The sequence below is a fragment of the Coenobita brevimanus genome, chromosome 94, assembly GCF_032717465.1.
Source record: "Coenobita brevimanus isolate Jiangsu-jjx chromosome 94, ASM3271746v2, whole genome shotgun sequence".
Lineage (NCBI taxonomy): Eukaryota > Metazoa > Arthropoda > Malacostraca > Decapoda > Coenobitidae > Coenobita > Coenobita brevimanus.
The window spans coordinates 42,335,679-42,353,107 of NC_137047.1; the positions used below are offsets into that span (position 1 = coordinate 42,335,679).

A 17,429-nucleotide genomic window follows, 5' to 3' on the forward strand; every position below is an offset into this window, starting at 1 on the left:
CGGACTTTATCTAACCTAAAGAAAGATGAATATCCTTCACCTGACTCAAACTGATCTAACTGGATCTGAGGAAAACTTATTTTACTTAAGTGAACAAAAAGGACAGGAGTTTAATAGAAATGGTGTGATTTGACAAGTGATCTGTCAGGCAAGGGTTTGGGGGCATGGGGGCATACACTCCCAATTTTGGCTGACCTGTGATTATTTGTAATAAAAAGGACTATATTATTTACCGGAATAATGCAAAAAGTTACTTATGTCAATGTTTTTTTTATTCACTTCAATGAAAAGATGGATTTGGTATTAAATTTTGAGAAATTTGGTATGAGTCAAAATAAGTCCATACGTGTGGTATTTCCGGAAGATATCACGTCCCAACACCTGTTCCAGATATTGAATCTGGTCATGGTGGTATAACATTGTGCTTCGCTTACCAGGTTGCAAGGAAACTAACTGAATCACAAGGCAGTTTGCTTAATCCTTAATTCACAGAGTACAAACCCCTAATTTTGACAGTCACTCTGGTTATTACATATGGTCAGCCTGCAACACATACTACACAATACCTTCAGCAACCATATAGGGAGGGCAGATACGTTCCACCAATGCTAAGCACTTTAAAAATCATCGTCAATATTTTCCAGTCAACATCTCTCTCTCGATTTCAGGTTTATGCAAACGACCCGAGATCCTGTGGAGCATTAACCTGCTTGCTATCCAGGGAGCTGTATTATTCGATTTCAACTATTGTTGTTCTTCTTGAACTATTACTCCTCTGTTTGGACTATTACTATTTTGTCTCAACTGTTTTTGTTCTGTTTCAACTTTTACAGTTCTGTGTCAACTACAGTTGTTCTGTTGCAAGTATTACTGTTCTGTTTCAAACATTACTGAGTGTGAGTGTATGAGTGTGAGTATATTAGACTAAGAATGTTATCACTGTCGCCTTTATTCCTTTCGGGGTGAGTACGTCTCCTGTGTTGTACTCCAGCCAACGCCACAGTACATGAGTGTTGACCACATTACAAACTCTGACAGAACTGTTTGAAAATGAGGACAAGCAATGGAGTCTCTTCAATAACTTCGATGTTCAGGCACCCGACTTTTTGCAATTGTCCCAGGGACCCTTCCCGTCTCAGCTGGACCATCAGCTCTTCGAGCACTATATCGGTGGTGTCAAGATCAGGGAGGAGGACGCTGACAAAATCTGCAAGGTAATTAACCTTTCACTACCGTGCTTTCTATAATACTTTATTCCACTTAGCCGCAGACGATTTTATCTAGCTAACTAAGTTGTAAGGCTCTGAGTCATAAATCTGTTGCTGTTAGCTTTCACGTGCTCAGAATAGCTTTAGTACTGTAAGCCAGGTAACACAGATGATTTTATTCCGCTGGGAGACAGTCATTACAATTCTCAGAACGATATTATCATCAACATACTCCTCTTGCTTGTACCTGACATTTCTATTCACCTTTGAGGCAAGTTTTCGATGTGGATGGATTAGATTTAGCTTTCATTAACCTCTTCAGTGTTAGACATCACTCTGAAGTTGGATATAACCATTTGGAGATATCAAAAAACAATATAAAAATACGAGAAAGTATGATTCAGGTTATTGTTGTTGTTACTGTTTAAGATGACAATGCTTTACGCCAGTCCATCTGGTCAAGCAGATACGTCGACCACACGTAAGCAACTACCCCTATGAGATCGTTCCATAGGTTCCTTTCACTGTTGATAACGTCTCTGCGTCTTATTGTGACAGGTACTATGCAGTGTTCCATTAGGTGTGTTATGTTGTGTGGGCCTGTTACATGTGGGACACGTGTCATCTACGATTCCACCCAATCCAAATCTGAACTTATACCGGTAACTGAGGAGGGTTGGATACTGTCCTCATCCAAGCCTAACACGAGTATCGACCAAGTATACCTGTAATGAGTGGATGTTGGCAAGGAAGCTTTTATTACAGCGTTCTGATCGAGGTGTTGTATTGTTGTAAGCGTAAAATGGGTATGTGAGTATTTCTGCATTGCCAATGTTGGAATATCTTAGGATGGGAAGTTTTGAACGGAATTTGGTAATGTTCCTATAGAAACTATTTTATGTGTCTAGTTGTGGTGTGTGGATATATCACGCAATGACAGGGGTGCTGTGTTAGCTCACACTGTCACCTAGAATTGTGTGCCTTTCATGTCAAGATACTGACATGTTCCTGTCCCACATTGCCACAGACTCCAACGGCAGTAGTTCAGTGTAAGAAGGACGTTGCCTGGTGAGTTGTTTTTCCTACGGTCAGCCTTTCGGTGTGCAACAACGAGATCAGCTCAGGCGTCCTAAATAAACCCTGACTTCTTAAGTTCACTGTCTTTATTTTCCAAATAATTACACTTAAAGCTTGCACACTATGCTTCATTGTTTTCACAAGTACCAGTGCTATACTATCTTCACTAACTGCACTGACACTGAACTAAACTCATACTGATCTGAAAAACTCCTGTAGTCCCTTCCCCATCCTTATATAAGCTTCCTGTTTATTAGAATGATCTACTACGTTCTCGGAGAATCACAGTTACCAACTCGAAGACATCCAAAATATACAGAGTTTTCTTACACTGTGTAACACTTTAAATTATTTAGCATAAAAACTGAGATACAATTTCATAGCTTAACAATCACATAAATAAAACATAAAGAAAAAGAGCACAAAAATTAATGTACAAATTAAAAAATACCTCTGCTCACAAACAGCAGGCTAACTGGCAACTCTGACATGTAAATGAAAAATATGAGAAATACTGAAAACCTTCCAGCACTTCCCATCTAACAAATCTAGCTTCTCAACACTACCCCCTCCCTAGTCCTTTGTCATCCCAACAAAACTACACAGTGTATACAAACATAATCCTTCGTCCAAACTAAACATTTAATTATACACAAAATAATCCTTGAAGTTAACAGGTCATCTCCTATGCCACTTCTGATGATGTCCCTGCCCTCCACACAGTCCACTCTTCCTGGAATGTCATGGTCTTCTTCCTGATGCATTCCTCTTGGGAACCTGTCACCATCCTCTTGTACTTCAGCTTCTTGGACCTCCTCAACATCCTTGGCTGCGGGAGAGCACGATTCCTTGGAGATGTCCCGGCTGTACTGTCCCGGCCCAAGGTAGTGCCACAGATGATTCACGTGTACTGTACCACCTTCGGGCTAGACTTCTGGCCCCCCCAAATCTGGTACGTTAGGTCTAATAGGCAGTCCAACACAGTATAAGACCCGTCCCACAGGCTCAGCAGCTTCGGTGACTGTCCCTTCTTCCGCTGAGGATAGTATAACCATATATTTTCACCATCCTTAAAGCTCACCTCACTTGCCTTGGCATCATACTTGCACTTCATAACCTCTCCTGAAAACTTAAGGGCTCCTTGCACTTGATGTACCTCAGGCAGCCTTTCCTGAAGATGCTTCACATAGTTGAAGGTGTCTGTAGGCAGCTGTTCTCCAGGTGGTCAACAGGTAAACGTAACTCGTGCCCCAGCATCAGTTTTCCAGGGGTGTAGCCGGTAAACTCATGGGCTGCAGACTGGTATGCCATCAGCAACACAGGTAATTTCTGGTCCCATTCCATCTGTCTGTTTACACAGCACTTGGCCAGTTCTGGTCCCAGGCTTCGGTTGAATTTCTCCAACATCCCATCTGACTGTGGCCTTAGTGGGATCATCCAGGTGTTCTTGATCCCTAGTAACTTGCAGCACTCGCAGAACGCAGCAGACTCAAAGTTTTTACCCTGGTCTGAACGTAGCTCCTGTGGCATCCTAAAACAACAGAAGAACTGATCAACCAACACCTGAGCAACAGTCACAGCCTCTTGTTTGGGGATGGCATAGGCTTCTGGCCACTTTGTGAAGTAGTCCATGGCGACACATATATACTGTTCTCCTCTTTCAATGAGTGGTAGAGATCCAGCAATGTCCGCTGCTACTCTTTCCATCGGTGCACCCACCTGTAACAGCTGGAGAGGGGCACAACCACGTTTCTTGGGTCCCTTCTGGGCACAGCATACATCACAGGCTTGAAACCACTCTTCAATGTCCTGACACATGCCAGTCCAGTAGAACCTCTGTTGCAGCCGACTTAGAGTTTTCTTCACTCCTAGGAGTCCACTAGTGATCTGGTTATGAGACTCATTCAAGATCTCAACCTTCGTATTCTTCAGAACCATCAGTTGCCAATACTTGCTGAGGCCATCAGGTGTCTCCCAATAACACTCCAGTAGTCCACTCTTGAAATGAACAAGGTCCCATTGACTCCAGTAGCTCTTAGTAGCAGGGCTGAACCTGGAAGAGTCTTCACAAGATGGTCGCACTGTACTCTGCTGCAGCTACTCTTGCACTGGTTGTAAATCTGCATCCTCCAACTGCATCCTCTTCAGGTCTTCTTCAACTGACACTGGCCCTGTCACCACAGTACAGTTGCATTTCTTGCTCTGATCTTCTTTTTTGCTACACTGCCAGCACTCTGCATCACAAGGCCAATGACTCAAGCTGTCAGCATTGCCATGTACCCGAGCCAGAGTGCTAGTTGTCCTTCCAGATTCTTTAAGATCTTCAGCCTCTTGAATGCTGCATGGTCTGTCCTGATGATGAAGTAGGACCCATACAAGTAGGGATGGAGGAAATCAAGGCTCTTCATCACTGCCAAGAGCTCTGTATGGGCCACACAATAGTTCTGCTCCTGTGGGCTGAGCTTCTTGCTGTATTAAGCCACCACATACTCTTTTTTGTCCTTCTTCGACAGGACTCCACCAATACCATGGCCAGCAGCATCACAGTCCAGGATGAATGACTGACTCTGACCTTGGAACGGCAATACTGGAGAGCTTACCAATGCATGCTTGAGTTCATCGAAGGCCTTCTGGGTCACTGCTGTCCACACAAACTCCTGCCTCTTCCCCAACAGCTTGTGCAGAGGTGCAGCTATCATTTCAAAGTCCTTGACAAAATGCAGGTAGTAGGTACACAAACCCAGGAAACTCTGTAGCTCCTTCACACAAGTTGGAACCAACCAGTTTTTCACAACTGCCACCTTCTCTTGATCAATACAGACGCCACCCTTGCCTATAATGTGTCCCAGGCACTTCACTTCCATCTGAAACAAGTAGCACTTCTTGGGGTTTAGCTTGAGATGCGCCTCTTGGATCCTGTTGAACACCTCCGACAACCTCTCCAGTTCCTAGTCGAAAGTCCGTCCAAACCAATTACATGATCTAGATAGATGAGAGAGGTTTGCCAGTGCAGGCCTTCCAGTACGCAATCCATGAGATGCTCAAAAGTAGCTGGGGCATGGCATAGGCCAAATAGTTTCATTTAAACTCTATAAACCCAGCCTGTATGAAAACACTGTTTTCTCCTTGTCCTTCTCCGCAACTTTGACCTGATAATATCCTGCTTTCATATTTAGGGTGAACTAATTGTCACCTGACAGAACATCCAGTGTGTCATCAGTTCTCGGCAAGGGGTATTCAACCTTCACTGACACTTCATTCAGGGCTTGATAATCTACACAGCACCTTACCGAGCCATCCTATTTCCTTACCACTGCTTGTGGCCAAGGACTGTTGGACTTTTCTATCACTTCTTGACTGAAGATTCTCAATCATCCACTCCATTTCTTGCCATTGGGCTGGCACCATCCTCCTTGCTGGCTGTTTAAACGGGTGGTGATCCCCAGTGTCGATACAGTGTTCCGCCAAATCAGTGCACCCCAGGTCTAGGTCTCTGGTGGAAAAGCCATAAGCAAACTTCGTTAGCAACTGCCTCACCTTCAGCACTTGTGAGTCAACCAGGCTTTGACAACTCCTTGAAAATAGGTCTTGTAAGTGGTCTGGCAGATACACATCTTCTCTGACTATGCTCCTTTCACAGGCCTTCCTCTGATGCCACTTAACCCACCCCATCCCGACGTTTTCTGGGCAGCGGTATGCCCCAGTCCCGACATTTTTGGACCTTTTTTTTTTTTAGGCTCAAACATTCGCTTTTGGTGAGAAACATCGAAAATTCATAGAGAAATCGTTCACCTGAGGTTTAAAATACTCGATCCAGGTACGAGTACCTCCTTACATGACTGGGTTTTCTAACAGGCTGGCACCAACGAAAACGAGTTCTATGGGAGGGTAACTATTTTATCCACTCATAAACAGTATTTATTTATTTACTTGGTACGAATTTATATGTAGTACAAGAGTATATTGGTTTTCAAACAGTAATATAGGCATTATAAGCATTGTTTCACTCACTAACTCATCACCATTCATGACCTTTTTTTCCCACATTACCTGATCATCATTTCTGACTGTTCCTTTCTCTGTTGCTATGTAAACTTTGTCCTCCACATTGTCATCGATTGGGGAATCACTCTGGCCCTGAATGTCTTTATTGGCCAGGTCACTGGTAACAGGTGAATTGCCGAGACAATGGCGTGCAGGGGGGGGGGAGAAGTTATGCGGTGTAAGGCATTGTCCCTGCTTGGCATCTTGTAGAGGAATAGAGGAAGGTGTCCCTTGTATGTGAGCCAAAAATCACTTGTGAAAATAGAAAATTGTGCAAATTAGGGACCTTCCAATGTTGCTGCGTCAATTTACATCTCCGGGATATGAGTGCACATCATGTGAGGACGTGAATTCACGTCTCCGGGACAGGGCGGGTTAAGGTCCACCACTTGGCCCAGTTCCACAATTTCTCCCTCGTTGATTTTCTGTGTCTAATAGGAGAAATTGGCCACCACAGCTGGCACTTCATCTGCACTTATTTCCACCAAAATCCTCCCAACCATCGCTCTAGCCTTCATCTTCCATCTTGCACCATCCATTACGCTCCACCACCCCGAGACAGCTGTCAAAAAAGCCACTCACCTTGCACTGGGGCAATAGTTCTGATTCTGGGGGTATCACTATAGTGCATAGTGCCCTCACCTTACCACTGAAATGGTGCATCTCACTGCCTTGATGGGAACCGAATTTCCTCAGACCTTGAGTCTCATTTTTTGTTTTTATGCAAGGAAGAAGGAACCAAAGACCAGGAGCCCACAAATTGTTCCTTCCAAGAAAAAAGACAAAAACAATACAAAACAGAACCAAATTCAAGATCCGTTCATTTCAAGATGCCTGGACACACTGCGTTTGAAAGAGTGAGATCATAGGAAGTAGGAATTACAGACAGAGTGAGACGGTTCCAGAGTTTACCTGTTGCGTAAATGAAAGACTGGGAGTAACAGTTAATTCGTGCATTAGAGAGTTGGACAGAAAGGGGATCAGAGTTTGTTGCTAGACATGTGCTACGCACCTGTCATAGAGGTAGAGGGATGCATGCAGACAGTTCAAAGGAGCAATGACCATTAAAGTAGCGATAGAAAAGAGATAAAGATGCAACAGTGCAGCGAGAAGACAGAGGTTGAATGGAACCAGTAAGAGGAGGAGTGTTAATGAGACGAAAAGCCTTTGACTCCCCCCTATTGAGAAGAGTTGCATATGCTGAGCCTCCTCACACATGAGAGTTGTACCCCACACATGGGTGAATAAAATCCGTGTATAAGTCAACAACTGTGCAAGGGTAAAGAATGTACAAAGTCGGCTTAGCACACCTAATCTCTTCGAGGCAGATTTTACAAGAAATGCAATATGATCTTTCATAAGATAATTCCCGAGTGAATTAAACCCAAAGCATGTTCAAGGATGATGCTGGATTGAGCTGAATATTATTAAACATCAGTGGGTACTCCTGTGGAAGAGTTTGTCAGGTTCATTGGTGTAAGAACTGAGTCTTTGATCCATTAAAAACAACAAGATTATTTTTTCCCTAGTCAGAGATACGAGCCAAGTCATACTTTAGGTGTGCCATAGCCTCATCCCTTGTTTGTTGAAGTAGCTTTAGATGGACGTTGCAGGAACCGAATGGAAAAGTGAAGGGTGGAATCATCAGCATACGAGTGGATAGGGTTTGATGTACAGCTTAGAAGATCAATGATGAATAAAAGGAGGAGAGTTGGTGATAGGACGGAGCCCTGAGGAACACCACTGTTGATAGATCTAGGAGAAGAATGATGGCCATTTACAATAGCAGTTATATGTCACAAAAGACTTTGTAACGTTTTGTAGTGGAGTTTTGTAGATTAGTTATATTATACTTGTGGACGAGCGGTTGTTATATGTAAGTAGCTTTGTAAGTAGATAATCTTGGTTCCCATTTGTCATGAAATGACAGGAGAGGCAAAGATGAGTATGAGACTATTTTTATTTGTCTTGGAAATATTAACAAAGTCTCTCACACACGAGTGAAGTTAAGTAGAGATCCGCGAGCTACCTCCTGTCTCTCTCTCTCTCTCTCTCTCTCTGTCTCTCTCTCTCTCTCTCTCTTCCATGTTGCTAGGCTCGTTCTCCCTACTACCTGCCGGTTCTATGGCCTGTCTCCTTCTGAGCTCTGCTTCCTAAATTCTGGTGTAGCAGGGGTCGTGTCACGTGTGTTACACTGTGGTTGAAAAGTTCTAGAAACCTGTGTGTATGTGTGGGTATGGTCACGAGGCACTGTCGTGTGCCTATACAGCATTCCTTGAGTTAAGAGTGTGTAAGCATGTTTAGCATTGCTCAATTCTCGCATACACAATTCCTTCTCATCATCTGACTTGCTGCTTCTATCTGTCTCTCTGTCTATCTATTTATCTATTTATCTATTATGATCTGTAATTATAATATGGAGTCCTAACATATGCTCGGCCACGCCGCTGGAGGTCCTCCGACAGCAATCATCATTGACTTATGCTAATCTATTAGTACATAATATTGATTATAATATTGTATACATATAATATTCATAGTAAATTGCAATGATCTAGTAATATTACATTTTAACCAAGTTATATACATATTTGAATAAATGCCATTGTTGTTGTATGACATTTTGTAAGATGCGTATGTATAACAGACATACGCATATAATTGTGCAATGGTAATACTGTTAGGTTATTACACTACATATTGAGTTATCCCTTTAGTAATGTCTAATATTTCACCTAACTTGTAAGATGATTCTGGTAATACAGAATTATGGTATAATTGTATGACTTTTAATATTGTAGTAATATTGTGGTAATACATAATTGTAACATTGTGAATTGTTACATAATTATATTGTAATTGTTACATTGTAGTAACATTGTAGTAATATATAATTGTAACATTTTATGAATTGTTACATAATATTGTGGTAATGCATAACTGTGTTGGCTTTATGATTGTAATTAAAGTTACATAAAAGTTACATCTTGTTAATGCAACTTTTACATAATTGTTACATATTGTTTGTAGTTACATAATTGTAGTTAAAGTTACATAAAAGTTACATCTTGTTAATGCAACTGTTACATAATTGTTACATATTGTTTGTAGTTACATAATTGTAGTTAGTTACATAAAAGTTACATCTTGTTAATGGAACTGTTACATAATTGTTACATATTGTTTGTAGTTACATAATTGTAGCAAGTGTAACATAATGCAATCGTTTGTCGTTACATATTGTTTGTAGTTACATAATTGTGGCAAGTGTAACATAATGCAATCGTTTGTCGTTACATGATTGTTACATATTGTTTGTAGTTACATAATTGTAGCAAGTGTAACATAATGCAATCGTTTGTCGTTACATACTTGTTACATATTGTTTGTAGTTACATAATTGTAGCACGTGTAACATAATGCAATCGTTTATCGTTACATAATTGTTACATATCGTTTGTAGTTACATAATTGTAATAATTGCAGTCCTAACATTGAATCCGGTCATGCTGCAGTCGATGATATGATGTGCCATGCCACTAGCTTGTGGAGACAACAATTTGCTTTTTGTTTGTAGTTTATGTGGTATTTTGGCATTTGAAGTAACATTTACACTTATTTTCATTTGTTTGTTATGTGATCTTACTCTATTTCTTTTTCTTTCTTTTTTTTTTTTTTTGTATGTATTGATTTTCTACAGTTTGTTTTTCTTCGTTTATCTACGCTTTTTCTATGTTGTTCATGGTTACATAATTGCTGGCTAATTCCCTTAGGACCCTTTTTTAAGGTTTGGTTTATATTGTACAGATATTACTGAAAATGATATTATATAGTTCCATATTTTGTTATTTTATAAAAAAATATATATATATACACTATATACAGTATTAACTATATACACTGATTTGTTGTTCACTTGTACCTATCGTGGGCAATATATGTGTCAGCAATGTGTGGAAATCTTTGTCTTCACGACTGTGTTGAAGATGTTCATTCTTGCTAACATCATTTGTGTTGGCCATTTTTTTTTCTTTTTTTTCTGGTTTTCCTTATAACTTAATTTATATGTTTGCACTAGGTAGCTTTAATTAATAAATGTTTAATACAGTTCTTTTAATCGCTGACTGAGTAACTGTGATGGTATATTTTCTTTATCACTTTGTAGATGTAATAATGTATAGCTGTATGTATGAAACACGTATTTTATGTAGGTATAAATGGTAACACTCGTTGGTAGTAAATAAATGCTATAATAAATGAATGAATATATACAGTGTAGAATATTTATTGTTGGTGCAAGTATTTAATGATTGAATTATGAAGATAATTGATGTAGGTATATGTATTTAAGTTGTAACTATACAGCACGTTTTATATGTTTGTGCAGAAGTTTTTTGTCTATCACTGTGTATTGTATAAATGAAGTAACTATGTAACTCACTAAATTTTTACCGTGGTGGAAATGGTGTGAGTAGTGTTGCACGTGGTGATAGTGTTGTCCTTCGCGGGTTGATTAACGTGTTGTCGTCTCAGCAAGCACGCATGATGACGTTGACTTCCCCCACTGGTAGCTGTGGTGAGTAAATGAGTAGCGTTGAGTAACTTGAGTGAAGATGAGTGAGTAAGATGAGTTGTGAATATGGGCTTGGTATTTGCTTCGTTGTCTTGACCTCTTCACTCCTGCGTCAGCGGTGGAGGATGGGTGGATGTAGCAGAGAGAGGAGGGTGAGGTCTGGTGGTTGTGAGTCGTGTCTCGCTCTTCGTTTGTTTGTTTTGTTTTTCTTTCTCGATGCATTCGCAGTCCTTTGTTCTTGTGATTTACTCGTTGTGGGATGAAGACTGCCGCTACTTGTAGGAGCGTGTAGAAGATTATACAGATGCATCATAGAGTTGTTACTTGTAGTTGATTGTAGATGGTTGTAGTTCGTTGGTTCGTCGTAGAAATTGCAAGATTGTTTGTATCAGTACTTTGTTAAACTACTGGCAAGGCGTCCTGTGACCTCTTCATCTCTACATCGGCGTGATGATCGTGAAGACGGAGGGGGGGTTGGGGAGAATATTGTCAGGAGTTGGTTGTGAGTTGTTGCATGTGAGAGGTATTTTTTGTTTTCAATCTTGATATTTTGTAGGAATTCACTGTAGATTCGTAGACGAGGTTCATACGTTCACTGCCGCCATATCTCACAAAAACTTTGTATATTCTTGTAGAGAAGTTTTGTAGTTCAGTTGTATATATATTTTACTCGTGGACGAGCGGTTGTTATTAGTGAGTAGCTTTGTAAGTAGATAATCTTGGTTCCCATTTGTCATGACAGGAGAGGCAAAGATGAGTATGGGACTATTTTTATTTGTCTTGGAAATATTAACAAAGTCTCTCACACATGAGTGAAGTTAAGTAGAGACCCGCAAGCTACCTCCTGTCTCGCTCTCTCTCTCTCTCTCTCTCTCTCTCTCTCTCTCTTCCGTGTTGCTCGGCTCGTTCTCCCTACTACCTGCCGGTTCTATGGCCTGTCTCCTTCTGAGCTCTGCTTCCTAAATTCTGGTGTAGCAGGGGTCGTGTCACGTGTGTTGCACTGTGGTTGGAAAGTTCTAGAAACCTGTGTGTGAGTATGTGTGTATGTGTGTGGATGGTCACGAGGCACTGTCGTGTGACTATAAAGCATTCCTTGAGTTAAGAGTGTGTAAGCATGTTTAGCATTGCTCGATTCTCGCAGACACAATACCTTCTCATCATCTGACTTGTTGCTTCTATATCTCTCTATCTATCTATTTATCTATTTATCTATTATGATTTGTAATTATAATATGGAGTCCTAACAATAGAACGACCAGAAAGGAAGCTATAGATCACAGCACAAATAGGAGTAGAAGTCCAGCTCACATCCAATGGACATCAGATAGTCCAAACCAAGAAGGCAAGGATCCTCCGTGTCGGCCACATAGATTGGAAGCATTGCCTCTTCCCCTGCCCCTTCAGTACGGACATCCAGGGGTCCCCTCAGTTCTGCGCAGTGCCCAGTTACACCACACAATTGTTCTGATGACTCAGGCAGATACCAATAATGTAACACATCAGGCCTAACAAAACTCTGCTCTGAGGCTGAATCAATCACCGGCGAACACTACTTGACGTCTATTCTTCCATCTACATGCACACTGTCAATTGCTGACCTCTTGCATTTTCGCAGAGGTGGAGCTTCTTTGGAAAAACTGGCTGGTTACTGTCTCTTGTCACCAGCCTTTACTAATTTGCCCTCATCCTTCTCGTCTTCTGCAGCCTTCTTGTTATTCTTCTCATTTGGACAATCATAGCTAGTGTCCCACCTCACCTCATGTCCAACACCCATTTTTTTGCAGTCGTGGGTTTCTTTTCACTGTTCCGTTCTTGCTCCTTCTTCCATTTGTAACAATCCACCTTCTTGTATCCTGGCTTCTGGCAGAACCAGCAACCTCCTCTGATCTTCTCCTGTTCGCTCTTCCACTTGTAGTAGTTCACTTTCTGATGTCCTGGCATTTCACAATACCAGCAACTTCCTCCAATTTTTTCAACTTCACATACTTGCCTCTTTCTTGCCTTGAATCCTGCATTATGACCTGCCTGAAAAGTGGACATAATGGACTTGACATAGGACTCAAATTCTACAGCCCTGGCTAGTGCTTTATGCATGCATTTTGGTTGTGCCTGTTTCACTTGCTTTTAACTCCGCACTATCAAAAGCATCGATGAACTGGTCCCTCAGTAGAATAGCCAACAGGTTAGGTGCTGCACCAGGGTACGCCCTGCAAGCAATACTCTCCAGATCATGAGCAAGCTGCTGTAGGGATTCTCCTCGAACTTGTACACGGCTCAGGAATCTTGCCCTGTAAACCTCAGTCCGGTACATGGTTCCGTATCTGCACTCCAGTACTTCTACTAAGGACTGATAATTCTTCCTCTCCTCTACTGACATCTGGACAAGAATCTCCATTGCTGCACCCTTAAGGCTAGTAGCCAGCTGCACTGCCTATAATCCCAACCATTCTGATCAGCAGGTAACTCAAACTGCGCATGGTAAGCTTCCCAAGATACTTTCCCATCAAATTCCTGAGGTATCTTTTTAATTGGACCCCCATTACAGCCATGCACTTCACTGGCATGGGGCCTAAAAACTTGGCAAAAACTTTGCCATTGCACTTGACATCTCAAAGGCTTTCGATCGAGTTTGGCAAAATCTTTAATTTCCAAACTGGACCCTTACGGTTTCTATCCTTCTATCTGTGCCTTCATCTCTAGCTTCCTTTCTTGTCGTTCTATAGCCACTGTTGTAGACGGCCATTCTTCTTCTCTTAGATCTATCAACAGTAGTGTTCCTCAGGGCCCTGTCCTATCACCAACTCTCTTCCTTTTATTCATCAATGATCTTCTAAGCTGTACATCCAACCCTATCCACTCATACGCTGATGACTCCACCCTTCACCTTTCCAATCGATTCCTGCAACGCCCATCACAGCAGTTACTTCAATAAACAAGGGATGAGGCTATGGCACACATAATGTCTGACTTGGCTCGTGTCTCTGACTGGGGTAAAAATAATCTTGTTGTTTTTAATGCATCAAAGACTCAGTTTTTACACCTATCAACCCGACAAAATCTTCCACAGGTATACCCACTAATGTTTAATAATATTCATCCTAATCCTGCATCATCCTTGAACATGCTTGGCGTTTCATTTACTCAGGACTTATCTTGGAAAGATCATATTACATCTCTTGTAAAATCTGCTTCCAAGAGATTAGGTGTGCTAAGCCGACTCCATTCCTTCTCTACCCCTCCACAATTGTTGACCTTATGCACGAGTTTTATCCGCCCCTGTGTGTAGTACAACTCTCATGTGTGGGGAGGTTCTCCACATACAGCTCTTCTCAATAGGATGGAGTCAAAGGCTTTTGTCTCATTAACTCTCCTCCTCTTACTGACTCCCTTCAACCTCTGTCTCTTCGCTGCACTGTTGCATCTTTATCTCTTTTCTATTGCTATTTCAATGGTCACTGCTCCTCTGAACTGTCTGCAGTATACCCTCCACCTCTACAACGGGTGCCTAGCACCCGCCTAGCAGCAAACTCTCATCCCTTTTCTGTCCAACTCTCTAATGCAAGAGTTAACCGTTACTCCCAGTCCTTCATTTATGCAACAGGTCAACTCTGGAACTGTCTCCCTCTGGCTGTATTTCCTACTTCTTATGATCTCCAGTCTTTCAAACGCAGTGTGTCCAGGCATCTCGAAATGATCGGATCTTGAATTTGGCTCTCTCTTGTATTTTGTTTTTCTCTTGGAAGGAACAGTTATTGTGGGCTCGCGGCCTTTGGTTCCTTCTTTCTCGCATAGAAAAAAAAAAAGTCCGGGACTTCTGATTATTCAGCACTGTAATGCTACCTTTAGATGACTGGGATCCATCAAGATTCACCATACACTGTACATTTTATCATATGCTCCTTGTACACTAACCTGAGGCTCAGCAGTGCAGCCTCAATTTTCTCACTAATTATCTTCATATGGTCGACTACATGCTTCAGCTGGTTGTCTACATGCTGTCTGCACTACATCACTATTCCCTCACTAATCTTCAACTGGTTGTCTGCATCCCGTGTGTACTCCATCACATTATTAATTACATCGTACATCTGCTGCCGTAGCTCAGCATATACTTCCTTCTTCAACTGTTCCCGTTCTTCCTTCATTTTTCCCCCATGAAAGCATCTAGCTGTCATTGCATCCTCAGTTGTAACACCCTCTGTTGCTCCTGTAATACCTCTTGAAGTTGTTCATACCGCTCTTTCTGTTCTTCAGTTTGTGTCTGTAGTTGTTCTTTTATTTCGTCTTTGAGCTCCTTCTTTTCGTCACTTTGTACCTCTAGCTGTTCACTTTGTGCTTATAGTTCTTCATTTTGTGCTTGTAACTGTTCTTTGAGTTCTCTCCTTCATTCTTTGCTTGTAATAGCTTCATGATTACTGCCAGACATACCTCCTGTTGTCTAGCTTGGCCTCTTGTCTGTACACCTTCTGCCTCCATGTTGAAGGTTAGACTTATTGCAGCACTTTTCTAATGATCCACAATCCTGACACTACTGTCGCTTCCCCGTCCCACATTACCACAGGCTCCAACAGCAGCAGTTCAGTATAAGAAGGATATTGGCCAGTGAGCTGTTCTTCCTTTGGTCAGCATTTCAATGTGCAACAACGAGATCAGCTCAGGCGTCGTAAATAAACACTGGTTTCTTAAGTTCGCCGTCTTTATTTTCCAGATAATTACACTAAAAGCTTGCCAACTACACTTCACTGTTTTCGTAAGTACCGGAACTATACAATCTTCACTAACTGCACTGACACTTAACTAAACTCAAACTGAACTGAAAAACTCCTCTAGTCCCTTCCCCATCCTTGGATACGCTTCCCATTTACTAGGATGATCTACTACATTCTCGGAGAATCACAGTTACCAACTCGGAGACATCCAAAATATCCAGAGTTTTCTTACGCTGTGTAACACTTTAAATTATTTAGCATACAAACTGAGATAAAACTACATAATTTAACAATAACAAAAAAAATGTTATAAAGAAAGACCACAAAAACTAATGTACAACTTACAAAATACCTCACCTCACAAACAGCAGGCTAACTGGCAACTCTGACACATAACTGAAAAGCACGAGAAACACTGAGAACCTTCCAGCACTACCCATCTAGCAAATCCCGCTTGTCAACAATATTCTCTAACAGAGAGGAAATTAATTTCAAAGTGTGAGTGAACCGTGGTAAAGGTTTTGGTGTAAGCAGTTATGATGCATGAGGCGTAATTTGATATGGCTCAGAAGGTGTTGTAGTGGGTTTTAGATAGGATGAGGGCCCATGCCGGAGAGTCAAGGGGCGTCACAGATCTGATATACTGTTTATAAGGTAGGGGAGTGTTTCTTTTTTCTTATTCTTTTTTTTTTTAATTGCCCAATGTTTGTCTTTACACATGCCCTGAATGCATTGAGTTTGGGGGTACACAGCCTCATTTTCTCAAGTATGTGTCCTACAAGGTGAGTGAAGTTTCATATGTTGATGGAACAGTCTTACTGGAGAGGGGATGTAGCACAGGTAAATTTTTAACTATGATGTAAGGTGTACAAATGTGCTAATGTTTCCTTCTGCTGATGAGTGTGGTGATGAATTTATCTCGAGCGATCGTCAGCTTGTTTTCCTCGACCCATACCTGATGTGTGTTGAGAGGTCTTGTTGCAGTATATAGGTTGTGTTTATGATGAGATGTGTGAGTTTCATGGTAATGTCAATGGCATATGTAGCAACGTTAGTGGGCGGTTGTAGTGTGGAAATATCGTGCAGTTATACGAGGCTGAAGAGAGTAGGTGAAAGAATGTTGTCCTGAGTAACACTGTTAGAGAAGCTTCCTGTTCATGATGACGTATCCTGGAGTAATCCATGTGCTTGTCTTCCAAATAAGAAACTGGCAAACCAGCATTTTGTGTTGCTCTTCATGTCTATGTTATACATTTTAGCGATTAGCCTCCATCGAGGGATGGCGTGAAAGGCTTTACTAATGGTTGTTGTTGTATGAAATGAACTTTCTTTGTGTCTCACGGAGTTGATGCATCAGGTGCGTGTTGTGTGAGTTGGTTACTAAGGCGTTTGTTAAGGTCAGTGCTCTAAAGACGTACTGTGGAGAAACAAGCAAGATAAGCTGAGGTGTGACATGGTCAATAATATAGACACCGAATAATCTTGGATGGCGTGCTAATTGGTGTTACGGACACTGATAAAGAAGGGTGTCTTTAAAAAGGATAGTGATGATTGTTCCACGTTTCCGGCTGTTGGGAAGGCTACAATATGCGTAACAGTTGTTGTGGATGTTTGTGATAGCCTATAGGCCTAAGTGTTTCAGATGTAGATTGTTGATGTCATCCGGCTCTGTGCTTGAAGAGTTTTGTTTTCTTAATAAAATTACTTGTCTGTTCTGGAGTGATGGGTGATACACTGTGGTCGGGTGGAAAGTGCTGCCAGCGCAGAGAAGATTAATTTTCTCAGCGTTGGTGTTAGGTGACATGCTTGTTTAGTGGA

At 41.5% G+C, this 17,429-nt stretch overlaps 1 protein-coding gene across 1 annotated transcript in view; it reads left to right on the forward strand.

Moving 5' to 3' along the window:
- LOC145412899 (carboxylic ester hydrolase-like) overlaps positions 1–17,429 on the forward strand; it is a 57,251-nt gene that overhangs the window by 22,314 nt on the left and 17,508 nt on the right. The window contains exons 9-10 of the mRNA XM_080282696.1: positions 1,039–1,214; positions 3,646–3,799. Coding sequence (XP_080138822.1) covers positions 1,039–1,214; positions 3,646–3,799 — 330 coding nt within the window. The remainder of the gene's footprint in view (positions 1–1,038; positions 1,215–3,645; positions 3,800–17,429) is intronic.